This window comes from Platalea leucorodia (assembly GCF_965183815.1).
Source record: "Platalea leucorodia genome assembly, chromosome: 8".
In the NCBI taxonomy this organism is placed as follows: domain Eukaryota; kingdom Metazoa; phylum Chordata; class Aves; order Pelecaniformes; family Threskiornithidae; genus Platalea; species Platalea leucorodia.
Window position 1 is genome coordinate 12,536,150 of NC_138830.1, and position 27,229 is coordinate 12,563,378.

General features: G+C 52.2%; 1 protein-coding gene across 5 annotated transcripts; it reads right to left on the reverse strand.

Annotated features, from left to right (window-relative positions):
- Positions 1 to 496: 496 nt before the first annotated feature.
- Positions 497 to 22,650, reverse strand: TFRC (transferrin receptor). 5 transcript variants are annotated; one of them, XM_082320453.1, is made up of 19 exons: positions 22,425 to 22,650; positions 19,987 to 20,057; positions 12,959 to 13,172; positions 12,113 to 12,335; positions 11,754 to 11,897; positions 10,911 to 11,007; positions 10,391 to 10,513; positions 9,044 to 9,139; positions 8,731 to 8,870; positions 8,180 to 8,349; positions 7,753 to 7,872; positions 7,055 to 7,140; positions 6,875 to 6,938; positions 6,459 to 6,526; positions 6,004 to 6,071; positions 5,507 to 5,588; positions 4,346 to 4,567; positions 3,718 to 3,858; positions 497 to 3,431 (listed from the first exon to the last, which is right to left on the reverse strand). In XM_082320453.1, the coding sequence occupies exons 1-19, from the start codon at positions 22,633 to 22,635 to the stop codon at positions 3,189 to 3,191; spliced, it is 2,583 nt and encodes an 860-aa protein (XP_082176579.1). In that variant the 5' UTR covers positions 22,636 to 22,650; the 3' UTR covers positions 497 to 3,188. The 5 variants fall into 5 exon arrangements, with proteins under 5 accessions (XP_082176579.1, XP_082176580.1, XP_082176583.1 ...); XM_082320454.1 differs by lacking the exon at positions 22,425 to 22,650 and adding an exon at positions 22,268 to 22,366; XM_082320457.1 differs by lacking the exon at positions 22,425 to 22,650 and adding an exon at positions 22,272 to 22,360.
- Positions 22,651 to 27,229: the final 4,579 nt, after the last annotated feature.

Consider the following 27,229-nt stretch of genomic DNA (forward strand, 5'->3'; position numbering starts at 1 on the left):
GGGGAGCTCCCGGGTGGGATGAAGGGCAGGGGACAGCTCTGGCTTCCTGGGACACTGACACGGCCACCAACAGCCCTGCCCAGCCACCTTCTCACCAGCAGAGACCTGCAAAGCCACAGCCGGTGGGAAGTCTGACATTTCACCCTCCTCCCGACACCCACCCCAACACTGCAGCTCTTTAGGGTCGACGCAGTGACCGAGAGGCAGCAGGCAGGACACGGCCATGAAAGGAGAGGGGTGGCCGGCGGGCTTGCACGCGTTGCTCCTCCACCTTGTTGCCAGAGTCCTCATCCCAGACGCCTGCGGTAAGGCAGGACTTGGAGCCGAGCAGCGTGGTGAAGTTTGGACTTGCTATTGCACATCAGCAAGGTGGTACTGGAGCTGCCAGTTACCAGCCCTGATGGGGCAGGAGAACAGCCTTCCTCCAGCTGCCCGAGCTCACCTGTGGCCACAACAGCATCACGGCTTTGCAAGAACTCACAAGAGGAGCTGAGTGTTCAAGCTTTAAAACTTTATTCAAGCAGACAGCAGGTAACCTAGAAACAGTTTAGCACACCACACCAGTCCGATGCCAGCACTGAGCAAGGCATCACGCTTATACTGCCTAACCAGGAGACAGCCTTTGTCTTCCTCTGCTGGCTATAAAGCGCATGATTAAGTCTGACATCAAGATACATGCAAACACTACAGTGAGGACTCCCAGACAGCAGTTCTTAAATGCCATCCAGAGAAATGTCACTAGGGAACAGTAACACAGACAGGGCTGTACACGTGCCTCGGAGACAGCAGGGTAGTTAAGGAAGAGCAAGGAGTTGCACAAGCCTGGGCATCAGGCTTCTGGAGCCACAGATGAAAATCCAGCCCTCCAAGTTGGTGAGCACTGAGCTCAGTAACTAGGCTGGGACTTCTCCTTGCCCGTTCCTTGTGGAGGCCCAGGTCTCTGCTCCAGCTGAACAATGTTCTTTCCCTCGAGGACTACTGCTGGGGCTCGGGTCACTCACTTGGTTTAGGTTTAAATGCCACATCAAACTGTTTGCAGAGTACAGGGCTGGTGACAGCCAGCCAGCTGCTTTTTTGGAACAGGCAGCACAGTTTAGCAGGCGTCACACAGCAGCAGTGTTCAGCTCCAGGCCAGGGAGCAGAGGGGCACCACGAGAAAGGTGCCGCTGATTTCCCCCCCTCCACACAACACCCAGGAGGCAAGACTGGAGTTTCCAGCAAGACCTGGGGAGCAAGCAGCTTCCCATGCAGACGCACCAGCATCACCCCGGTGCCAAAGCAGGCCAGCCTCTTAACTGGTACGTCCACCACCTAGAGCGGTGACCAGAGCCCTCCAGACAGCAGTCAGCCTCAAGTCCTACATTCACCTTTAATTCCCCAAGTCTTTGTAACTGATTTGAAGGAAGTTTACTAAGTCAGAGAGCACACAGTCTAACTAGCCTAGTTTCTGCTAAGCATTCAAGCGCCAGTCCCATGACTGAAGGCAGGAAGCCACTTCAAGACAGCGCGGCTATTTGAAACAGCAGCCTACAGAGAAGGTGGAATCTTGGAAAGTACATAAGAGACCGATGTTCACATCTGCATTACCACAGGAGAGTGGAAAAAATACAGGACTGCAGGAAATTGATCTACGTTAGATACTAACCATCAAGCTTCACAGATGACATTGCATGATAAGTATAGAACAATTATGGGAAACACTGTCCCCGATAATTACGTACACCCATAGTGCAACATATGGAGGTCACTGCCTCCGATATAACACTGTGGTAGGCAAAAACTACCTTGTTCTTTACACATTATGGAAGACACTGCCCCCGATAATGTCAGTTAGGTTTCATGATACATAAGGTACTGGAAATTTGCAGGAAGCTGCCATTTAAAAATTGGGCCAATGCCTAATCTGAGGTACAAGAAATTTGTGTGCGTTGCCACAGGTGGAGCTAGGGCTCCAAAGCGAGCCCCTCCACCGGGGCCAGGGCCAGGAAGCCCAGAAAGGGGGCTGAAGAGGGAGCCCGAAGCCCACAGAGGGGCACGGACACCTCAGGTAAGCCAAATGTCTAGTTTTTGAGTTTCCACCCAGCTTTTCAGCATTTCAAGGATCATTTTGGAGTGCAACCTGGAGACTTGCTACCAGGTTTACACCTTCAAGTTTCTTGCAGAGGGGTGTTTTTGCCACAGAAAGCTTAATTGCTAGTTTTCAGAAACTTTTTTTTGGAGGGGTCTGTTTAGATTATTTTAAATGCAAAGTTCCAGTATCATGTTTGATTGTAATAGCAGATGCTGCTTTATTCAAAAACGACAGTATAACTGTCATAATTATGGAAGGCACTGCTTCCGATAATTATCTTCTATAAAAAAAACACACCATTTATAGTGAACGCTGTCACTGATAAATAAACAAATAAATATCTCAGTGCCAAACAAGAGCCATCCTGCAAAATGGCATCGGTCAAACAGGGTTTGGCCAGCAAGAGACTCGATTTCACAAAAGGTGCCAGAGCAGCAAGGTCTGAAGTGCCAGTCTAGAGCCATTTCTCAATGCTGCAGGACGCGCTGAGGTGCCAGCTAAGGACATGAAGGGGGCATTAGATAATCTTTGGGTCATTCTCCCTGGGTATTGAGACCTGCCTCAGCAGAAGCAAGCCTCCAAGATGTCGCTGGGACCCTGCTGTTGAGTAAGGCAGGCCAGGCACTTCAGAGCTTGCTGATAATCCAGCCCTTGCAGGCTATTACTATGTTGTTTTATTTTTGAACTACAGGTTGGTCTCTGAAGCTCCCTGCCAGAGAAGGGATCCTCATTAAAAGCATTAAGAGGAATCCATTCCCTATTTTGTCACTAGGTTTAGGGGGCTAACAATTAAAACCCTAAATAGATGAGGTACCTCCCCACTCAAGGTACCAGTTCAGGAGTCACCTGAGCTGTTAATTCTCAAGTACACTGGAGAGCAAGCCCCACAAGCTTGGGGCCGTTTGGACTGTGGTCAGATGGGAGCCTGGTCAGAGGAGATTTCATGGTAATCTTAGGACCTGCTTTAAAACTGCATCCTGTGAATTTGTCAAGGTGAGATTTACATTTTATGCTTTGGTCAAAAAAGATTTGTTGCCAGAAAAGCTACAGAAAAACAATGCCATGTTAGGGAGTGGGTTTCCCTAATCCTGTTACCTTAACCAGGTGTCTGCCGTGTCTAGAATTCGTTGTCTGTATCCCAGATATCACCCACTAAGGCGTTGGCAGCCCCTTTAATGGTCCAGGTCACCAGGGCCAGCTGCTCTTTCAGCATGTTCGCATCCACGCTGTCCTTGCTGTTTCTCAGCAGCTGCAGGTTCTCCAGCAGATTCTGCAGGGTGTGGGAGCCTTTGCCGTAGAAGATGTGGCGGAAGGGAGCATCTTTTGGTGAGAGGTACGGGGAGAGGAAATCGTACTCCACCTGGAGCAGAGGTGCAAATTTAGGGTTATATTCTCACCTCCCAAGTTTTTCTTTCCTGCCCCGTCATGAGCTCCCGACTCCTGATCCCCACCCAGCCCTTTCCCGCAGCAGCTCTGCAAGGGCCAGACCCTCTCCTGATAGCAAGCGCAGAAGTCAGTCACGTTGACACTAAGCAAGCAGAAAAGACCCCGGCCTGCACAGTGCCCATGGCTCCTAAGGAGGAGGCCCACCCCAGCCAGCACTCTCTTCCTTCGTGAAGAAAGGAAAACGAGTTGCAGGTACCCACCTTCATGATCCTGTCATTCAGGGCTCTACGGACAACCTTGTTTTCCCTGTCACTGTTTGCGATGTCTCTTCTCAGTGCATCTGTAGCTCGCTGGAAGTCACCACGGGCAAAAAACAGCCAGTTCAAGGTCAGCCCCAGCTCCTGTGAGGGAGGAGCTGTTAGCAAACCTGATTTTCTTCTTTTGCTGCTCTCTTACCAAGAGAAAGTGTTGGTTTTTTGTTTTTTTTTTTTTTGCCAGTTTAACCAAGTAGCAGAGCAAGTTCCTGGCAGGCTCTTCTGAGGTTACTGAGCTCAGTGACTTTTCTCCCCACCCACAGTTTCTTGTACGCTTTCAGCAGAGGTGCAAATGAGATGCAAAGCTGCACTGTGCTGTGAATGATAACCAGACAAGAAACCATCCACATCCATTTTCTCAAGAGCTCACCATAGCCTGTGGTGAATCTGTCTGCCGCAGCTGCTCTGCCTGCACCGCTCTATAAGGAACATCGATTCAGGTCACATCTTGCTACGCTCTAGTGCCCAAGAGAGGAAGATGTTCGACCCACCGTATCCAGTGGCAGCACAGCCTTATTAGCACATGGCCCCGTAGCGGTCTACAGGGATTCTGTGCACTCTGAGCCTTTCTTACCTTTACATCCTGATAGTAGGGCAAAAACTTCTCCTGGAACTCTAGCAGTTCTTCACTGTATCTCTCGAAGTCCAGGAAGAGCTCATGGTCGTGGGTCAGCCTGAGAGCTATTTGTCCAGCAACTTCTGCAGCAGCACTCATAAGAGCGTACAACTTGTCAGTCATCTTCAGGTTCTCCACAGTGTCCTGAGTAGTGCCCAAGAAGGGATATTCCTCATCTTTCTGCAAGAAAGCAAGCATTGAAGTTAGGCAAGAGTGCTTCTCCAGCTAGGATTTTTCACCTCCCACTACAGTTTGCTTGCTACTTCCACCACATCCCATCTCCTTGTGCTGCTAAGCAGTGAGACTCGAGCGGCAAAAGTTCAAAGCACAGGGGAAGGGAATGGAGCTCCTGCATCTCGTCCCTCACAGTTTCCAGCAATCACCAGGATACTCTGCTAGTTTGTTTGACCCAAAGACATAAAGACCTTTTCCCCCTCAGAGTTCACTGCAGAAGCACAGACAGGCAAACCCCAGCACTCAGTTTGGTACGTGCTGGCAGCACCCTCCAACCCTTCTTGGCAGGATAACTCCGGGTTTTTTGTGGAACAAGTCTGACGCTAACAAAATCCAAGCGTTCATAAGCGGAGCAAGCTGTTATCAGGAAGGCTCCCAGCTGCACGCCTGCAGTAACAGAGCAGGCTGCTTGGCTGATACCATTTTTGTCAGCCCCAAGCTGCTGCAGCAGCACACCTGAACAGTCTGAGTTAGTACTTGCTCTGGCCAATGGTACTGCTTCCTCAATGCGCTTTGCTTGCTGACCAGCAGGCTGTAGTACAGTCTTTCACTAAAGCAACAACAGCTTGACATCTTTTTAGCACTTTTAGCTTCTCAGTCACTGACATCTGAGCCTCCAGAAGAGCAACTGCACCCTCTCCCAACAAAAAATGAGTGTTCAGGGCTCTGGAACAGAGACCGTAGGCCAACCATGCCCCAGGAGCAGCCTTCACAGCAAGTACTGCCACAGCCCCCAGGTCCAGAGGCTGCATCTCCTCCCCCAGAGAGGCTCCTGCATGGACAATGAGCCTGGGACAGCACCTTGTGCTCTGCCGTCCTGGAGAGCAGATATCCTTACAGCACTTTCCATGGAATGAGTACAGCAGGCAGGCAGACAACACTTACATTGCAGAAGCCAAAGGAAACCACCGGGATTCCCGAGGAGGCCAGGAAAGGGAATGCTGCATTATCCAGACCAAGGGGAACACTGCAAAAGACAAATATCGAGTAGTTACCAACTGGCTTGGACATCCCAGGAGAAAAGCCCTACTCAAAAGCCCTAGAGTTGAAGCTCTGAGCCAAGTGGATTACCCTGTCTAGACAAGACTGGTTTTGGCAAGTGGTCCCAGCCAAGTGCCAAGGGCAGCTCGTCCATTTCTGGCCATCGGTCTTCGTACAAGGCTGTTCTTGCCCTACAAAAAGGTGTCTGGGCTGCCTACAGGCAGCTTGGGGCAGTACTGAGTACAGTTAGTGTTGTACTGTTCATGCTTGCCTGATCCCATTGCAGCCGGTACAGCCCGCCCCAGACAGCAGTATGACACTCCAGCACAAAGAGCAGAAGCCATTTAATTTGTTCCTTGATGGAGATTTGCTTTCCTAAATATCAGGATGACAATACTTACACTGTTTTTACCCAGTCAGGGCCAACTCTGTCATATAGGCTTCCCGAATCCTTTGTTGGGTCCTTCACCTGCACAGAGATGACAGTCAGTGCACTTGTTCTGACCTCTGCTTGGGCTTCCAGGTCCACCCTGGAGCTTGCATTGCTGTGCGGATGCCAGAGTCAGGTGTGCTCCCCTGACCTTTCCCCACACAGGCGCAGCTCATGCGGGACAGGCATTCACCTCCTACTGAACTGGGGTATTTGCTGATTTTAGATTCCGCATGCATGAACTGCAATTTCCAGAGCCCAGCTGACTTCAGACAGGGCCCTCTGGAGTATCTCAGCCCTTTCTTCTTAATGGGGCTTTCTCCTCAGAAGGTGCCAGCTAGGAAAAGTGACCCAGCACAGCTCTGGCTGCTTTCAGTTCCTCCTTAAAACCAGTCACCTTGATTAGCCTGAGACCCTTCAACTCACCGACTCCATAGTTCTCTCCAGCAACGTGTACAGCAGTGGGCTAGCAGAAATCTTCATGTGTTTGAAGCCTGCAAATAAGAAAGGGTTTTTGACATGCTGACACAATTACCCACTACTGCTAGAGCTGCTCAGCCCTGTGACTGAGCAACAACTGATCTACAGCTTGTTGCCAAAGGATCTTCAACAGCTACAGGACAGTGTGCTGGGACCTAGCAGAGCTGCCTCCTTCTGGCTCAGGCTGCAGCAATCTCACAGCTTCAATGACAACAGAGGAATAAATGAAGTCATGCCAGTCTTCAGCCAAACACCCAGCATCAACCTCTGGGACAGCCCCCCCATTCCTGGAGGTTAAGGAATGTCTGTCAAGCTATTCTGGTCCCACTCAGTTTCAAGAAACTTAAAGAGTAGCAGGTTACCTAGGACTGCAGCATCCAAGTTAATGTAAGTGAAGGCTTTGGCATGCAGTGTGGCAGAGTACCCCTAGAACAAAACAAGTATTTTAAGATGAGCAGTACAACACCAGGATGTTCCATCCACATGAACAAGAAATCACAACTGCGCAGTCATCACGCAGAAATCTATCAAAGAAACAGTACCTCCAGCCATTCGGTAGCACCCACAGCTCCGTACTCTCCTGCACTCCAGCTAGCGAAGATGATGCTGCGCCTTGGTTTGTAGCCATCTGCAGAGAGAGAGACTGAGATGTCTGCCCTTCCGCCATGTAGCACTGAGGGCCTGGGTTGATGAATTGCCTGCTCCTCAGACAGAGCTGAAGCATTCTGGCTGCTGCAGGCAAACATGCACACTAGTGGCTGCATGGACACTGTACCCTGCCCCCTCGCGCTGCAGAGCTGTGTAGGAAAACCATGTTGTCTGCATTTCCCCCTTCCTTTTTTGTTTAGCTGCCTGCGTCCAAAATGAACCCTGGAGACAAGACCACTCACACCAAGTGCCACCATGCAGCTCCCACTGCTCCAGCTGGTTTCAGCGTTTTCCCCACCTTCAGGCCTGACTGTTCAACAGACAGCTCAAGTCTGAGGTTTGCACTGTGTGTTATCCAAGGACATTCCTGCATTCAAGCCATACCAGATACAAGCAGGCAGTCCCTTGAAAGCCAGTGCCCACTGCGGACGAGTTGTCTATGTTGGACAAGTAATAGCTTCTCAGGAAGCTTTGTCAGATTCCCTATGCCTTCCCAAAGGATTATTCTGCAACTGGGCTCTCCAATGTTAACACACGCAGAGCTAAACCTGCATCGCCTCCCACCCCCATGCTTTTGTACACAAATATTTACCTGTTTTCACTATGTCTGAGATCACACGGGCAAGTTCCAACAATATGGCAGTTCCAACGCCAGCCTTGGCTGCTCCTGGGCCCCAGGAGTCTCTCTGGGCTCCGATCACAACATATCGATCTATAAAGGAGACATCAAGATCTGAGCTGCAAGCTTCAGGTTGCAAACACCATTTATGAGGCAAGCAGCTTTGAGCTTCTGTACTAGGAACAGAATATGGAGTCCGACCCCTGAATTTGGCACACCGCTTGCTTTCATTTAGCCTTTCCCTGGCAGCGCAGTTCAGCTTTTTCCCTGACCCTTAGGGAAGGATCTTGGTTCTGCTGAGGACATGGCTGTCTCCGTCTGGGAGCAGCTGTCATGTTCTGATGATCACAGAAGAGGAAGGGTTCCCCTCAAGACTGAGCCACAAGGCAGCTGCTGTTACCTGGTTCTTCAAATCCCTTGATCGCACCAAAGATGTTCAGAATCTTCCTGTCCACCATAACGTTGTTCACGGTCAGTCTCACTGTCACCTTGCTCGTGCTGCTCACCATCACTTTGCATCCCATGACCCCACCTTTCCACTCCGAAAGACATTCCTCTCCATCCATTTTGCTGAGGGGGAAAAAGAGAGATCCTTTGAACTCATTATCCAGCTTTGACCTCATTTAGCTATCCTGTGAAAAAAAACAAGCCTGCCAACTGCAGGTGCAGCCTTGTTCAGGGCCTGCTCAGGAAACAGCGTGCAGTCCTGCACCACTAATTATGCAGGGAGAGGTAGGACGCAGAGGCCAAGAGGAATCCAACACTAGATTAAGTTCAGTCTTTAGGACATGGGCACAGGCAACATTTCTGCAGCCGGTTCTAGCAAGCGCTCCCTGCGATACACAGCAGAGACCAGCAGAGAGCTCCCTGGGCTCACAGCACCTCACCACCACCCTCACCCCTGCAAGAAGCAGCAGCAAGCCTAGCCTGCAAGCCAGGAGAAACAGTTACCCGAACAGCTTGCCTACTGCTTGGCTAGAGATAGTCTGAACAGCAATGCGAGGTAGTCCAGAAGATTCCACTGGTGGGAACTGGGTGTGGTTGAAAGAAGGGAAGCCTGGGGTGAAAGGGTCTCCTGTTCCTAGGTGGGCCTGTGAAAAGCAAGAGGAGTTCTCAAGTCTCAGAAAAGCCCAACAGTTTTCATCTACACAAGGGCACGAAGCACTGCGGAGCCAGAGGCCTGCAGAAGGACTCCTGCAGCCTGCAGCCCACAGTGAGGAAGGTTCACGAGGACAACACACAGGGGAGCCAGCTGCATACTCACATGCCCAAAGGGGACAAGCGTGTCCGTGTTCTTGTAATCGTAGGGGTCCAGGTACATCAGGGCACCAACTGCTCCTGCCTCTTTGGCATTGGCAACCTGAAGCAAAAGAGAAACATTAATTGCACATTTACACTGCAAGCAAGGGGAGTTAAGGCACGTACATGGAGTAATGGTGTGAAGGGCGGTGCTCCTCAATGCCCAACTCTGCAACAGATTTTGACAGCTACCTGACAGTGACGGATACACAAGGAAGCTGAACACTGGCAGCTCAGTCCTAGTCCAGGCAGAGTGTGTCTAACACCCTTTTGAACAGTCAGGACACTCCACGGTTAGTGCCTCACCCTATGATTCCTTCAGCTTGTGCTTGCTCCTCAGAGCAGCTTAGAAGAAAGATATTATTTAATTTTGATTAGCTCCATCTGTTTTCCCAAGATGAGGTTAGTCTCAGGACAAGATAAGCAGCCACTGGAGACTCATCCTCACATAGAAAATGGAGGCAGAGTGACCTAGTCAGGTCCCTGTTTAATACACCTACAACCCAGCTGCCTCCGATAGGCCACCAGTACACTCTTGCAAGGCTGAACACCAGTTTGAAAAGTGGAAAGGGGATTGGAGAACCACTGAGTACCCCTTGCAGAAGCACTTTTCAGCTCTGCCTGTGTCTGATGCATGCAAACAGGCAGAGTCTGACTGGAAAGAGTCCTATGCCCCAGCCTCCTCAGGAGCATCCATCTGAGGGGCAGTCCTGGGTCGGACCTAGAACAAGCTTGCATACAGAAGGACGTGGATCCTTTAGGCTGCTTGGCTATTTGGTTCTACTCGCTACAGAGGGAACATTACAGCAACATGCAAGGCAGCTGACTGGGCATGCAGTGCCATCACCTTCACTTGGTCCAAGCGAAGAGTCAGCAAGGGCCCAAGTGAGACACTGCATCCAAGCTTTGAAAGTATCTGCCTGCAGCAGCAAGAGGTGCTCTGGAGGCAAGGCTGCTCTGCTTCTAGCAGCTCTGGTGCTGCATCTAGCACTACCAGCCAGCTCTGCACCCTGTAGCCCCCAGGCTGCCTCCCTCTGCCTCCCAGATCCATCACTCCACAGATGCTTGGCTGTCCCAGCAAGACTGCCAGAGGCAAAGAAGAACGCCACCATGAACGGTAACCAGCTCTGTTCAGTCTTGGTGTCCAGACCTGCACGTGGAGGCTTAGTGCAAACAAGCAAGACCAGACCTGCAGGGACAAGCCTACATACATGAAGGCCTGAACCGAGGCACAAGAGGTGTGTCTTCAAGAGGAGAAAGCATAGCTTCCTGCTGCCACGTTTGGCCAGGCTTTGGGGCACAGACTGCTTACCTTCTCAGCAAGGGTTATTTTTCCAGCTCTGAAGATGACTATACTTTCATTCAGTGAAACATCCAGCTTCTCTATCTTCTGAAAATCAGCTTTCAGTCCATAGTTCACATAGAGTGGTTTGCCCTGGAACAGAAACACTGGTTATAAATGCAGCAGTCCTATGTCAGTAAGATACTTGAAACAGCCTGCAGAGTCGCAGTAGCAGTGACTCCCATTAACAGCAAGGAGTTCGAGCTCAGCAGTGTAAACTCTGATCACATGCAACATCCCTGGTGCAGCAGCACTTCTGTCAAGGTTCCTGTCTGGATCCCAGCAGAGAAGTTTAAACAGTTACTTCTGCATCTTGCTGAAGTAATAAAACTCCGTGGGCCCACTCCTCACCCCACTCTCCCCACCACCACCCCCAGCTCTCTAACTGGGGAGGGCTTTATACACTCCGTATCTTGAAGGGACATATTTTGGACATTGCCACCTGGTAAGCGTGCAAGCACATTTCCAGGATCTTCTTGGAGTCACTTACCTCAACTGAGCCACTCTTGCTGTATGCCACGTATGCGCTGGGACTCTCCAGCTCCTCTTCTCTACCATCTTCCAGAATAGATACTTTGTTGTTACTACTATTAAATGTAAAGAGACGGCGTTATGTTCTTTTGCACATAAACTCCATATTTAACTAGCTCCCATATTTCAATCTGTGCCCTAGCAATTCTGATCAAGTCAACGCAGAGCCTGAAACAGGCAGACTCATCCCAGGTCTTCCATGCAAGAATCTCTGAGGTTGTACAGAGATGTTAACGAAGGCTAATTTCTAAGGCAAGTAGCAGAAAGAATCTGTGCTTCCAAGTCTCTTAGTCCCCTCCTAAGTGGAGCTGAGCAAATTCGTTTCCCTCCGACATGAAGGGGCAAGTAAGACATGAGGGTATGAGCCGCCAGCCAACACGATGCCTGTCGATACCCTCCTGAGCCAACACGATGCCTGTTGATACCTCCTGAGCTACTACAGGAGCCACTGCCAGGTCTGCAACACCTGTCTGGGTGACAAGACAGAGTCACCCATGCTAGCAGTTTTAGACACAGCCCTTCAGCTGAGTTTTCACTCAAGTTTGTTTTCTCTCCACTTCCTAAGCATGCTTTGAGGAAACAGCTGTCCCAGGAAAAATCCAGAGGGCTGCTACCAGACCCTCTGGATTTAGAAAGCCTGAGAAGAGACAGGAGGAGCTATTCCTTGGCTAGATTGAGGCCTTCTTCGGAGAGGAGTAACTGGATCACAATTTTAGCACTGCTTTCAGCAGAAATCATGTTTGCTCAAGACTACAGATATCCATGCTGTAAGGAAGAGACCTGCATCTCTTCATTAACATACCTGCCTTTGACCTGCAGCTTAATGTAGTGCTCATCGTTCCACACTTTATCCAAGTGGAAGCTGGTGAACTGGTCATGAATGTAGCTGGCAATGCTCTCATCTTCAGTCTGGCCAGCTTCAAAAGAGTCCTCGTTTGCTCTTTGCCTGTAGGTAACAGATATATAGCTTAGGCTATGCACCAGGTTGCACTGCAGTGCTCCAGCCTGCAAACCCAAGTTGGATGGGCTATGTAAGCCCATGTTTAACCACATTTAACCACCCCACAACATCTTTAAGGCCCTTTTCTCCAAAGCAGCTCAAGTTCTGCTCACAGGCTGTGCCTCTCTCATAGCTGTAGCTAAGCTTTCTGGAACTGTTACCTCAAGCTGGTCTCAAGACGTCTGGTTGACAGCTTATCTGACAACAGGGCTCTGAGCTCAGGCCAGTACAAGACAGGTGGTCCAGGAACGTCTTCTTCCTCAGTGTCATCACTATCCGCCATGTAAGATGCGGTAGGAGTTATCTCACACTTGCCACTTCCATCCAGACACCTGCTAGCCTTCTGCATTCGTCCACGATAACTCAGGTAGCCAATGAGAAACCCTACAGACAGAACAGGTATTTCTTTGTGCTGCAGAAAGATGACAAAACCAGCCCTACGCCATGCAAGTGCATTCAAAGCAGCTCGGGGTTAAGACGCATCTCTGCTCTCACACTGTTTTTGACAAGCTGCTGTACCTAAGGACAGACAGTAATATGCAGCCTGACATTTTGCCTGAGCTGGCGTGTTTTAAGGTACACTGCAAATCTGATCTTGTGCTTGGCAAAGTCCCTCCAGCACCACTTGGGAAGAAGAATGCTTACTTTAGGCCAGTGGCAGAGTTAAAATCCTTGAGATGAGCACCAGAGGCTCTACTGATATGTTGACCCACACCTCTAGAGAAGTGTTAAGAGTTAATAGAGAGAAAACCAGTACGCTGGTTTCTGCATGGACCAGTTTGCCCTTTAGCCAAGTCACAGTTCCACCATCAAAATTCACTCTTCTTTGTGCCAATTCTGTACCGTAAGCCTGAGCTAGACACACTTAGAGTTAGTGACAAGAGGCTGCAGTCTGGATCCAGGCTATTTAATTATCTCCTGAAACAATACAGATTCTAACGTTAACAGCCTCGGATATGCTCAACACCAGAGTCCACTTCATGCAGTTGCCTCCCACCCTTCCTTACCGATCAAAAGGAGGAGGACGGCTCCAATGATCAGGAAGCAGAGGTTCTTGCCACTCCTCCATGCAGGAGATGCGCTGGCATGCAGGGGCTCTGGTCTCCCAGTTTCCTCTCCTTCCTCATCATCAGCAGACAGCTTCATCTCCACATGACTGTTCTCTCCATCCATTTGCCGGGCAACGCTGAAGCGCGTGTACAACATCGGCTCGCCACCAAACTGTGTTGAAAGACAGTCATATGATGGAAGAGTTTGCTACACCAGCCTACGGTCCTTGAAGCCAGCTGCACCTATGCTCCAAACCAAATATGGCTTGTTCACCTCAAACTGCTCCAGCGTAGCCCAAATATTTGGCTGTCACTAAGTCATGCTGGCTGCTTTGAACAGGCAGGTAAGACTCAGACCTGCTCAGGGTCTCCAGAGTCTATTTAGCATCTGTTTGCCCTGCACAGGTTCAGAGCCACACTGGTCAGAGTCTAGCTTGACATCTGTCGTCACTTTTTAGCTCAAATAAGAATCCAAAGACCTGTTGAAGCCTTAGACTGCAAGCTGTGAACTTTCAGCTAGCTACGCTGACTGTATGCTGAACTCGGCTACGTGAAGGAAGGCCCTGAAACTCGTGCAAACCAGAAAGAGAAGTGAGCTGAAACCATCAGCAGAAGCTACAGCTGTCCTAGATAAGAAAAGGAATGTCCCGCCTGGAGACAGGGAAAGGATCCAATAGGGAACAAGACGATCCCAGACCCCAATACCACTATTGGACCGAACCGTCGCACGAGGGGAGGGGAACTTAAACTGTAAGGGCACAAAGTTGCTCAGGGATTGCTTTGCTCCAGGTCCCTCCCCGGAAGCATCCGCCTCGAGCTCCTCGTCACGGCTGTACCACTCCATAAATTCGCCTGGTGTATGTACGTCGTGTCGGAGACCCTGCTTCGGGGAAACCTAGGGTCCAGCCCGAGGGGAGAGAAAGCGCCCGAGGGCGAGCACACGCGTGAGTGCGGAGTCGGAAAGGGGCACCCATCAGCAAAACGGAGCCGCCCGCGGCGAAGGGACTCCAGTCTTGGCAGTTAAAGTTTCGGGTGGTGTGGATGCGACTCCCTGGCTGGTGTGCGAATGCTCGGGCGGCTGCTGCTCCCTTAACAGTTTGACACCCCAGATGGGACCCTAAACCAGCACCCTCGGATCCTTCCGCCTCCAAACATCCAGCTGCCGGCAGCGGGTGAATTTACTGGGGATCTTTGGAGAGGGAGGCTCCGAAAGGTGAGTGTTAAAATCCCCTGAGCAGACTAGACTAGTGCTTTAGGGGGTGCATGCCCTGATGGGGGGGGGAGAAAAGGGAAGGAGGAAGAAAGAAAAGGGAAGGGGGAAGAAAGAAAAGCAAGGGGGGGAAGAAAGAAAAGTGGGGGAGGAGAAAGAAAAGCAGGGGGGAGAAAAAAGAAAAGCGGGGGGGAGAAAAAAGAAAAGCGGGGGAGGAGAAAGAAAAGCAAGGGGGGGAAGAAAGAAAAGGGAAGGGGGAAGAAAGAAAAGTGGGGGGAAAAAAGAAAAGCGAGGGGGGGGAGAAGAAAAGCGAGGGGGGGGAGAAGAAAAGTGAGGGGGGGAGAAGAAAAGCGAGGGGGGGAGAAGAAAAGCGAGGGGGGGGAGAAGAAAAGCGAGGGGGGGGAGAAGAAAAGCGAGGGGGGGGAGAAGAAAAGCGAGGGGGGGAGAAGAAAAGCGAGGGGGGGGAGAAGAAAAGCGAGGGGGGCGAAAGGGGGGTGAAGGGGGGATTTGAGGGGGGGGTGAAGAGGGGGCGGGGGGGGCAGAGGGAGGGGTGGCAAAGGGCGGGGGGGTGGCGAAGGCGGAGGGGCAGGTTGTGCGTGGCCTGATCAGCATAAATCGCACATTCATGAGAAAAAGAAACGGGAAAAGCACCTGGCATAGAAAAAAGTGGAAGCCCTTGGCCAAGTTTTTACAGAATAGGGAGAAAATTTATGGTACAGCGGAATTATCTAAAAAGCACGCAATCAAATTATGTCAACACAAACAGCCATTTATTACAAGAACGGCAGGAGGGAGCCCTCTGCAGTCATGACCAACCCGGGGAACAAACTAATGTATTCGAGACATCGACATCGACTGGAGGATAGGTACCCATACAAATGGATTACTGGTATATATGGCAAGCATGACCTGGGGAGAGAAAACTTCCAGGACAAAAGTCCAAAAAGAAGAAGGGTGTAATTGTAGCAGCAGCAAGAGCTACACACCAAAAATTCTTGTGAGTAGTTCAACCCTACTTTATCTGTAGTCTCTGTCTTCTTCTGATTCTCCTCCTGTTTACCCTCCGACTCTTTCCCATGACTACAACACATGTTCCTAATCCTAGTGCTGTGCAACCCGGGGCTCGGCGGAGACTGTGCCACGGTTAACCTTTTATAGACGCCAGCCTTGGCAACCTAGTGATTTAGCGGGGTGGGGAAGCGAGATGCTCCGTCTAAGGGAAGATGCCGAGAGGCGTGCCCAACTACTCTCGTATATACACAGAGAGCATAACCTGAATTGGAGTGACGCTTAAATACTATTAAGGGAATTTTTTCACCCTGATGAAAGAGAGAAAATAATAAATAAGGATGCTGAATTGGCTCAACAGGTGGGAGGAAAGAGAAACCTCTGGACAGCAAATGGTTCAAACTGGGACTATAGAATCATAGAATCCTTAAGGTTGGAAAAGATGCCTGAGATCGAGTCCAACTGTTAACCTAACTGCCAGATCCACCTCTAAACCATGTCCCTAGGCACCACACCCACATGTTTTTTGAATGCTTCCAGGGACTGTGATTGCACCACTTCCCTGGGCAGTCTGCTCCAATACCTGACCACTCTCTCCGTGAAGACATTTTTCCTAATATCTAATCTAAATCTCCCCTGGCACAAGCTGAGGCCGTTTCCAATGGCATTTCTATAATCATGCAGGGGACTGAGCCGTTTGTCAGACAGGGCTCTGGAATTTATTAGAAGCCATCAGAACATGTGGGGAACTAGGGGTGAACAGGACTAAAGTACCAGAACGCAGGCAGAGACCTGGTGAGCCTCCTAGTGATTTCTGGGGATGAGTCGGGTAAGTTTTGCTACAATACGGAGAAATGACACTGCAGAATTTTAACGACGTGCTCACGATTAGCGTCTCTGTGGATCAGGCAGCCCCTGATATACGGAATTACTTTAAAGAACACGTGCCTGGGTGGCAGGGAGAGAATTTATAAAAGATTTTGAGTATTGCTGTGTTCGTAGATGATGGGTGTGAGGAAAAGCAAAAAGCTGAGAAGATTAAAGAAAGAAAGAAAAAAAAAAAGAAAAAAAAGGGGCAAAAGAATGGGGCGGGGGGGGGCCAAGTTTACTGGCTGCAGGTTTAGTAAGGAATTTCCAGGTGAGAGATATGAGGTCTGAGCTACAACCAGGAAAAGAAGAAAGGGGACGGAGTGCTGGAAAGGAGTGTTATTATTGTAGGAACTTAGGGCACATAGAGTGGGAATGCCCACTCTGGCCCCGGGGAAAGGACAAAAGAAGGAAATTTGTCATGGGGAAGAACTGCCTCAGTAAGATTCGTAATCACAATAACTGGAAGAAAGAGATCCTGCAGATCTTGAAGCAGAAAGATTAGAAATTTTTAATATGCGGGTAACCCAACTGGATCAGCAGAGACATATTATAGGTAGAGTTGAAGGTCGTGAAGTTGAATTCTTGGTAGGTACGGCAGCCACATTATCCCTTTTGAATTTTACCCCAAGAAGGTCTTGGACCACAGACAGGATTTTAATACATGGAGTCACAGGACAAAGAGAGGAGAATTTGAGTAAATCCCTATTAGTAACCATAGGAAACAAGAGTATATGGGGGTGATTTGTATTGGCGGGGGACTCCCCAGCATGCCTGTTAGGGAGAGATCTCTTGCAGGCTCTAGATGTAGATTGTCACCTGAAGGAACAGATTTAATAATCATTGGAATGATTGCAGTCACTGGAAGCCCAAATAATGAGCTAAAAATACCGGCAGTATTGAAATCGATACCAACAAAGCTGTGGAGTAAAACCAGCAGGGATGTAGGATTCCTAGTTTCACCTCAACCCGTAAACAAAAAAACAAAGGGAGGAGACCCCCCTCCGTCTGTGAAACAGCATCCAATTCCTCAAGAAGCTGAGAGGAGCATTCAAAAGTCAACAGGCTGGTATTTAGCCCAAGGGATTCTGAAAGTGTGTGTATCACCATAGAATACTCCCTGAAAAAAGAAATAGATTAGATGAAGATGGGGACCTGGAATATCATTTTGTACACGATGTACGGGCAGTTAATCAGTACCTAGTGACTCCTCATCCAGTAGTGCCCCATCCCTCTACCATACTTTCACAAATATCACACTGGGCAGGATATTTTACTGTGATTGATCTGACTGCTACAGCCAACTTTTGTTTGCCTTTACGTGGAAAGGACAATTAACCTGGACTGTCTCCCACACGGATTTGGAGGGTCTCCTGCAACTTTTTCATGAATACTGAGAAATGATTTGAGAGATATAAAATTACTAAGCAAATCAGCTCTTGTACAATATATAGATGATTTGCTAATAGCGAGTAAAGATGAGGATGCCTGTGTAAAAGACACTATATATCACTGTACTGCCTTAGCGGGGAAAGGTCATCGTGCATCTCTGTCCAGACTTCAGCTGTGTCAGAAGGAGGTTAAATATTTAGGGTTTATCCTAAGGGAAGGGCAGCGAGTAATAGACCCAGAAAAGAACAGAAGCTGTAACAAAGCTTCCACATCCAGTCACAAAGAAACAGTTCCTCGGAGCTGTGGGATTTTGTTGATCGTGGATTCCTGGGTTGGGAGAATTAACAGGATCACTGACAGAAGCAACAAGAAATGAGGAGGTAGAACCTATTGCGTGGGGTCCGGAAAGGGAGCAAGCTTTTAAAACAATAAAAGGAGCTTTGGCATTGTTGAAGGTTAACTTAGAAATTTTGAGTGGTCCGATCATTTTGTGCAAGGTGTGCTTTGTAAATGTTGAGTTGACAAGGTAAAACAATTAGACCTTGAAGAGACAGTTAATCAAGATGCTTCCAGCTTCACAAAAGAAGACTCAAGGTCCATACGCTTCTATTTTGTGTAACTATCTGTATGCACACAGGAAACTTAAATACAAACATATGGTCTGGGGTTGGAATGACCATCCTTGAGGCTGGTAACAGTGATTAGTTGAGGAACTCCTAATCATGAACCCACCCTGAGCATCCTGGAAGTATGTAAACTATTATGTCCCTCCCCGGGGGTGCCCAGCTCGAGCTGCTCTTCACCGCCGTACCACTCAGTAAATGCACGTGGCATACCATCGTGTCAGAGACTCTGCTTCGGGGAAACCTAGGGTTGAGCCTGAGGGTGAGCGTGTGTGTGAGCGAGGAGTCGAAAAGGGGGCACCCGTCAGCTCGGCGGAGCTGCCTGCGGCGAAGGGACTCCGGTCCTAGCAGTTAAAGTCTCGGGTGGTCCGTGCAGCTCCCTGAACGGTGTGCGAACGCTCGGGCGGCTGCTGGTCCTTTAACGCTGTTACAGATATGACACAGCCAACGGCACTGGGATTTCCATGTGACCGCATGGCAACGGCTGATTGAAACTCCTGATCTGACCTGCACGTGCAACCCACACAGAAAGGAACTTTCATCGGGGCGGGGGAAACAGAAGACAATCCCTCCATGGCCGTGCCTTTGAACCAAATCCACTTTGATGTAAATGCCCTCATCCAGTATCTAGATAATCTTGTATTAAACTGCCCCTGGCTACTCTTAAATTACACTATTTATGAATATTATAAAGCAGCTAGGCTGAAGAGGTGACCCATGGGAATCCTGCTACTTCCGCTAACACGAAAGCGGCGGATACGCCTCCCGCATCTGCCAGGGCACGGAACCATTCGGCAGGTGTTTATCAGTGCCCAAGCAGCGCGGCTTCCAGTCTGGAGCCCGCTTTTCTACACAGCTGCAACGCAGAGTCCAGCTGCCCACAGAGCAGCAGCCCATGTGCGAGGCAGTCGCTCGGATTAGCAGACAGTTAAACTCAATTCCAGGCAGAGCCAGGCACTGAGCAGAACCACTCAGCTTCCATTAGAGCCGCTGAACTTGCCTGCGGCCACAGTTGTGCTGGGGACAGGCAGCAGACTGGCTAAAAGGCCAGTGGAGTAGTTTTGGGAGCAACAGCCCTGCAGCCCCTCTCCACTGCACTGGAGAAGCAGCTGGCGGCAAGCACCCCAGCCCTGTTACAATCTCAGCAGCTCACCCACAGTTCTCGGCTCACTCTGAAACTGCAAGTCAGCAGCTGGAGGTGAAGAGACCAGACATCAGCTTGGTGAATCAAAACTAAACCCATGTCACCTCCGACCTGCAGTTCCATTCTGGCCCATGCTACCCGCACCGGCGTGGCTGGCTGCTCACATTTCAGAAAGGGCAGCGCCGCAGCCGATCCGAGCAGTCTCCCCGCTCAGCTGCTCGATAGCTTGGCTTCCCTCACACTTTGCAGAGCGCATGTCTCAACCCCACAAATCCTCCATGCTTGTTCAGAGATCAAACCTTCGCATTCGCGGTCCCAGCCTTGGGTCATTTCACAATCCAAGCTCTCTAGGGCCGGCAGGCTTGGCTGAGCTACCTCCTCCTGCACACGTGTTTCAAAGCACAGGTCACACTCAAAGGCTGAACTTGCGTTTGAATTCCCACCCCCAAAGTAACATTATGGAACATGTTGATTGTCCCGACAGGCATTTAATCAGCTTCCTCAGAGACACAAGACATCGTAGTAGTTAACGATAACGCCACCAGCACTGAACTCCTTAAGCCACTTCCTTATCACGGCCAGCTAGCTACAGTGACATCTGGCTCACAACCCCCACAGTAACACGTAACACTGCTTTGGATTCGTCACCTTCTCCGATACTGACATGGAGGTTTTTGAACCTTTCGTCTGCAGTATCGTCAGCCCACCAAGAAATAAATGGCACAGGGGGACTGTGTCTTACCAAGTTCGAGATTGCTGCTCTGGCATGGTCCATTGCTTTCTGGAGGAGCGCCCACCAACTTGACCAAAGCCCTAGAAGTTCAGAACACAACAAGTCAAGTCAGGCTGTTCCCCTGCCACTGCACAAGACATTCAAGATCAGTCACTGTCACTAGTGCAACGCTTGCCCATGGATTTTATGTGCATGCTTCTATGTAAGTCACAGGTGAACCTACATCAACCTTGAATGCAACCTAGAAGTTCACATACTCCCACTGCAAATATAAGTTCTGATGAACAAACCGACTCTTTCTATTGACCTCTGGCGATGGCAGGGAGCAGTGTGTATAAATGAGGAACATAGTCTCAAACAGCTAATTCCGGCCAAGGACTGCGGTCTTATTAATGGTAAGGGTCTTATTAATGGTAAGGCCACCTCCACTCAGGGAGTGCTGGCAAGAGGCACTTGCTCAACCGCAACAACGGACACCACGTATCTAAGGTTCCTGGGGTCTGTCTCAATGGCAGGATGGAGACAAGAGTCCGACTGGTAGCCAGAAGTAGCACAATGCCATAAGGCAAAGCACCACAAACTCCTAAATTGCCAAAACACTTCCAATTGCAAGGTCCCTTCTAGATGCCTATATTCTTTACCACTTTATGAAGGCAATTTCGGTTTAAACAGTCTCCCAGAATAGCCAAAGGCGACTCTCCAAAAGCATTTCAGTCACATTTATAGTTTGGATTCCTCTAGACAGCAAACTTATCTGAAAGGTAAACTGCAACTGATTTACTTCAGCATTTCTTCCTGAAAAGATGCTTGAAAAAGCTTTAAGTTTGTGACTAGACAGCTTAGGTTGGGACAGGCGTTTAGGCTGGGAGCATGCACCCTGAGCATGCCCCCAAGCTGCACTGCTAGGAAATGGCTTTGAACCGGTCTTCAGGTGCACGTGCTTTACACCTGGGAGCTCTGCACTATAAGCAGGTTTTATTTGGACATCAAAGGTTAAAACCGGCCACCCGCTCACTTCACCTTTTGTTTAGGGCAAGAGCACCTGGAGATGAATCCCCAGTAGCTTCGAGAAGCCTTTTCCCCGTGACAGCCCGAGGCCCAGGCTCCCAGCTGGCAGGCAGGGCACAGCAGCCCGTGCGTCGGAGGCTCTCCCAGAAGCCAGACCAGCCAACCCAGGGGAAGAGCCGCCGGCAGGGATGCTCCCCGGGATGCTCCCCGGCCACCCGGGGACCCCCCGCCGCAGCCACCCCAAACCCCGCACGGCCCAACGCCCACGCTCCGGGTACCCGAGGCAGAACGTGCCCTCCCTCCTCCCGCCAACAACCCCCAGTCCCTCCAAAATAAGGTAAAGAGGGGAAAAAAAAAAAAAAAAAAAGAAGAGCATAGGAGTAGCCTCCCGCCAGAGGCTGGGCAGCCCCGGTATCGCGGGCAGGGCCCGGCTGCGGGCCACCAGATAAGCGGGCCGGGCGAGGGACCGGCCGCCAAGGGCACGTCTCCCCGCCGCCCGGGCCTGCGGCCGCATCCTCGCCCGCGGCGCGGGGCTGCTCCGCCGCGGGGCTGTGCCCACCTGCGGGCCGCTGGGGACACGCGAGAAAGGAGAGGAAGGATGTTAAGGCAGAGGACGTCCACCAGCCTCTGCAACGAGCTAACACGACCCGGCCTGAGAGAAGAAACAGGAGGACACCGCAAAACAGTCTAGCAAGGAAATACCACGATAATCACGAGAAAACAAGGCCACTGATAAAGCCGAAGTGAAAAATCACTTAAAGCATGAGTGAACGACCCTAACTGATGTAGTAAAAACCACCACCTCCGGCAACGAAGCCCGCGGCCCAAGCAAAGACCCCTACCCACTGAGCATGCTCTGCAAATCTCAAACGCGCTGTAACATTACGTGCAGACGAGGCTTGCGAGAACCGATAGAAGGGCGAATAACTGGAATTGTGAAAATACCGGTAACGGCTACTCAGACCGTACAGAATAGCCACTGCACGCTAGCCGAGGCGTGCTGGCTGTCTGCAGCCAGCGCCCACCTCCGCGCCGACCGCGAAATAAATATCTCGGCTCTGCGCGCTAGTCGGCTTTTTGCACCACGCGTGGAAGCACCGCTCACCAGAGGACGCAAGCCAACTATGGCGGCGTGCGTGCGTGCACGCAGCAGCGCCCTCCGTTCCGCCGCCGAACCGGAGCTGCCGCTGCCGCCGCTGCCGCTGCCCCTGCGCCCCTCCACCACCCCCCGCATCGCCGCCCCTTCCTTGCCGCTCGCCCGCCCGCTCGCCCGCCCGCTTACGTGCCGGCACGCCAGGCCCGACTGCCGCAGCCGCTCGCCGCGTCCCGTCCGGCCCCAGGACCCGCAGGCAGGCGGCAGGCAGGCGGCGGGCAGGAGGCCCCGCCCGCTCGCCGCACCTCCCCCACCCCCCCCGCGGGGAGGCCGTTTTGGCGCGTACCTGTCAGGGCCGCCCGCCGCGGAGGGGCGCGGCGCTGGCGCCCTTCGCTGGCCGCAGGGGCGGGGGGCGACCTCCTCCGCGCCTTGGCCGGTGGCTGCTGCCCTGCCGGAGCCGCCCTGGCTGCGGGGAAGGAATGCAGGAAACCCGCCGTGCTGTTCAGTTGCCTTCGGGTGCCCTCGGGACGGCGGAGGAGCCGCTCGCAGAGCGGCATGTGCCGCACGGGGCGGACGCAGCCCGCTGCTCGTAACCCGGGGGGGTTGCGCGTCACGTTCCTCCGGGGCTCCCCGCTCCAAGCCTTCACCTGCCGGCAGCGGCGGTGCTGGTGCGTGCTGGCGGTGCTGGTGCGTGCTGGCGGTGCTGGTGCGTGCTGGCGGGGCGCAGCGTGCCGGGCACAGGGCCGCGATCGCCACCGCCGAGCAGAGCAGCCTGTCCGCACCAAGGTCCCACCGGAGGGTCGTGGGAGTGGTGCCGAGCTAGCCAGGAAAGGGGCAATCTGAATTATTTCTCCCCGTGGCCTCTTGCCTGCTGTGCCTCCATTCCAGCTAGCAGAGGAGGTGCTGTGTGCCCCGCCGTGCCAGCCCTGACCTGCCCTGACAGATAGGCGCTGCACGTTTTCTGTTCCCTCTCACAGTATGTTTGACCCTGTGCTGAGCGGTTCGCCATTTCTTCACCTGCCAGGAAAAAGAGAAGAAAGCTGACATTCTAGAAACTAAAATGTTTTTGCACCACAGATATTTTTGCACCGCAGCCAGCATTGGCAGCGAAATACCTTAAAATGAGGGTTCTTCAAAGGCAATGTGGTACCTGAGAGCAGGGGAGCGCCCGTTACCTTGTGTTGGCTGCAGGCGAGGAGCAGGAGTCAGCTGGCTACCGGCTGTCAGTGGCCGGTGCCACCTCCCTCGGGCCTGGCACCCGCGTTGTTCGCAAAGCGGTGCCTGTACCGCAGGTGATGCTGAGCCCCGGTGCTCAGGCAGGCCAGCTCGGCCAAAAATTTTTTGTGAGGAACAGAGATAGCCAAAGCTGGGAAATGGCCAAAGATGGGGATGGGGATGTAGGATTGATGGGTGACTGCTGACTTCTCATCCCTCATCTCAGCAAGATGCATGGTCTCTGCGTGCATGATTCTAGCACAGTTTAGGCCAATCAAAATCAAGAGCCATCGCCATCCACCTGGAGATCTCTGTCGGGTTCCCAGAGTCTGGGAGCATTTAAACTCTGCAGCTGGCTGCCGCAGGCTGTTGTTTGAGCCCTGCTGTGCCATGCCACGCCACGTGTATCTGCAGCTTGCACCACGCTCCTGCTTGCTTCTGCCCACTCTGCTCCCTGCCTGGCCAAGCTCCTGCCTGCAGCTCAGTGCAGGAGCCTCCATGCTTGTCCCGACACCTCACTTTAGACTGGCTTCCATCGAGGCGTTCCTCATTGGGGCTTGGCCCTGGTATTTTAGGAGATGTTTGTCCCTGCTTCCTCTGAACTCCTGAGGAGCTTGTGAGTCCCACCTCAGGCTCAAATGACTGCATTCCTTTCTGCAATACCCCGTGATGTGACAGTGTCCATCCTGCAGGATTAGTGCTAAAACATGAGACCAAAATGTGGGAAGGAAAATATGGTTTCACTTCAGTTTTGCTGTATGGCTGACCCTCATGTGACCATCTGTCCTATCCCCATTTTGGGAAGGCAGTTAAAAAGCAGAGGGAAAACAAGAGCCACAGAGATAAACAGGCTGGAAAGGGTGCCCTGTGCTTTGTGAGCAGCTTATCAAAACCAACATTAAGTGACTTGAGCACTTTTATGGCAAGGAATACAGGGACTAACATGGCTCTTCAATCTGGAAGGATTGGAAAAGCCAAGAACCAAGTGCTGGAGCATGGTGCCAAGTCGGAGGTGCTGCAGCCAAGTGCGCGCTGCTGGGCTGAGGCCGAGGGTTGCGGGAGATGCGATGGCCCGTGGGTAGGAGGTAGTCAAAGGGCTCCTGTGGGCTGTGCGCTCTGCAAAACAGAGGCTGTGAGGCACCCCAGGCACGCCAGGGTGCAGGGCCAGCAGACAACAGACACCTGGGGTCAAAAGAGAGACTTTGCTCTCCTGCCCTGCGTGTCAGCCGCTTCTGCTGCACCGCAGCCGCTCGGAGAAGGGGCAGTGCCAGCTCCCGCCTTCCTGGGAGTGGGTTTGAGCGATGCATTGGCTGTGCTCCCTGCTTAACTTGTGGGCTGCACCGGGGTGCAATCAGCTATTATAGGTCCCAGAAGGGAGCTGGGAAATCCAGGTTTTTGCAACCTCGGAATCATGCTGCAATCCCGCTCCATGTCAGGCTGGCAGGCACAGCTCCCGGGAGAGCCTGCCCTCTCTGCTCCTGTCCCCCCCAGCCAGCAGTGCAATATCCAAGAATTTCACACCACCATGAGCATCCACATCCTCTAGAAGACTTTTATGGTTTTGGCCTTTGCTGCTGCATTTCTCAATTGCCCTGACTGAAAGAGGGGTGAGGTAGTTGGATCTGACCCTCGCAGGAAAAGCCACCGTGCTGCCTTGGAAGAGGTCACCCCAGCCTGCTTGCTCCCAGCAATCCAGGCACACACGGCCATGCTTGGGAGCTCTGGTTCTTCGGCCACAGTCCTGGCACGAGCTGCGGTGCAGCCGGAGGAAGGAGGGGGAGCCCAGCAGGCACAAGCATCTGGGAGAGGATCGGCTGCCTCTTCTATAGCAAAGGGGCGGAGGAGGCAAGAGGTGGGCCACGCGCAGCCGGGAAAAGGCGCTTGAGACAGTGGAAATGTGGCAGGTAACGCTGAGAGCTGGCTGCAGCTCCATCTTCCCTTCAGAATAACACCCGTCTTTGCATCCTTCCCGGGGAAGCACCTGGGTCTGGCCGGGCTTTCCTCATTGTCCGCAGCTGGCCCGGTGCTCCCGCCTGTCAGCCGGAGAGGAGCCAGAAAGCACCGAGCACCAGGGGGGAGAGGCATGGGGCTGAGGGCGGTGCGGTCCCTTGTTCCTATGAATGTACAGACCTGGGGTATCCCATGGACCCCCTCCTCGGAGACATCTGGGGGGCTTTTTTGCCTCCCTGCAGTGAGGAGGCTCATCTCGCCATCTCTCCCACCACACAAGGAGGGAAGTGGCCGGGGTAGTGCTCGTTACCGCTGCTCTGCTGGCCCGGGGCTGGCACGGAGGCCCAGCAGAGCGGCTCATGCTTGGACACGGTCTCAGTGGGGTTAAAACAGCCTGGCTCTTTTAACGGGGCTTCCTTGCTTGCAAAGACTGGGTTTCACTGGGATTTTAACCCCCAAAGTCCTGGGGACCCCTTTGTGCTCCTTGCACGACCCGAGCCTGCCTACAGGGAGGAGGGTGAGCGGTTATCGCTGCTTTATCCCTGCTCAGAGGATGCAGGGAGATGAGGCGATTAGCAAAAAGCAAGGCTTTAGCGTTGCTTCCCGCCTGACAGTTACATCTTTTGGCAAGATGCTTGCCCTCCCCGCGTCCAGCCGAGGGGGAGAGCAGCGGCACGAGGACAAATCCTTGGCGTGCGCGGGGCTGATACCGCTCCTGCCAACAGCCAAAGTGCCCAGGCAGCCGGGGCTGGGGGAGATCTAGCAGGAGCTGTTGTTGACCTGGAGCCTTCAGTGGCGCAGGGTCAGCCCGGCAAAGCTCCCGCTATCTCGACGGCTGCACCGCAGGACTGTGCCGCTTGTTGTTGCTCTGATAGCAACTCTGCCCGGTGAGCCTGGCTGCTTTTATCTGGCGGTCAGGGCGGCTGTCGCTGCGGCAGGGGGGCTGCAGGGCTGGGGGCCTCGGACGAGTGTACAAACAAGCTCAGGATGTGAGCACAATAGCCAAGGACGGGCCTTTGAAAAGCAGGGGGACGCAGCGGGGCACATCAAAGGTCTGTCTCGCTCTGCACCACCGAAAAAGCCCATGTGTTTGATGGCTACCCGTGGACCTGGCCCCGGCATTGCGCCGGCACGAGGGGCAGAGGGTTTGAGCGGTGGGAAGCGGAAAGGGAAAAGATGGCAGCGGGGAGAGGACCCACGTGGGAGCTGGGACACAGCCCTGAGGGTCTCTGCCTCCAGATCATGGTTTTCTCACGAGTTCCTTGGTCTCTCTTTGTTCTGGCCCTCTCTGATCTGTATCTGGGGCGCAGCACACAGCCCCCTCTTTCCTCCTTCAGTGCACCTCCAGGCAAACATTTCAAGTCATTTTTGCAGAGTGCTTTGTGTGCAATTTTGCAAGCACTTTTCTTGATTCAGCAGTTGCCACAGTTGGGGGCTGTTGGTGTTTTTCCCTTCCAGACTTGGTGGTTTGAATTCTAAAAATTCAGGGATGCCATCCACAATTTGTGGTGTTTAAATCAGGAAGCCCATGTGGCCAGAAGGAAAGCGACTGTTACCCAACAGCCTCAGAAAGCCGAGCTCTGCACGACGTCTGGTTGCAGACGTGAAAGGGCACGAAGATATGGTGAGAGGGGTCTGCTTTGTACGCTGGACATGTGCCTGCCCTCCGGGGTCCTGCAGTACCTGCTGGACCTCTCTAGCAGGATCAGTCCTGCAAGAGTCCCTCTCTGCTCACTCCTGTGCACCCAAACGACCCTGGGAAGGGGCTGGAAAACACGGGAAAGTTTTGCCTCTGATTTGCTCTGCAATGCACGCACACGCTATCGCCTTCGGATAAAGGACAGCCTGAGCCTGCTTGGTGGGAACCCACCTCTGCGATAAGGGCACGTGTTAACTCAGGAGATTGGACCTGTCCACTGCTTTGTGTTTTTATAAAGTACATTTACTGGCAAAAGAGCAGCCCAAAGGACAAAGGAAAAAAAAAAA

What these genes read in the sequence shown, in the direction of transcription:
- TFRC (XM_082320453.1), bottom strand. Translation starts at nt 22,635, where the DNA reads ATGCCGCTCTGCGAGCGGCTCCTCCGCCGTCCCGAGGGCACCCGAAGG. An exon ending in GAGCAGCAATCTCGAACTTG is followed by an intron (nt 13,173 to 19,986) that starts GTAAGACACAGT and finishes CTTTCAACACAG; the next exon opens with TTTGGTGGCGAGCCGATGTT. An exon ending in TGGAGAGAACTATGGAGTCG is followed by an intron (nt 6,072 to 6,458) that starts GTGAGTTGAAGG and finishes ATCTCTGTGCAG; the next exon opens with GTGAAGGACCCAACAAAGGA.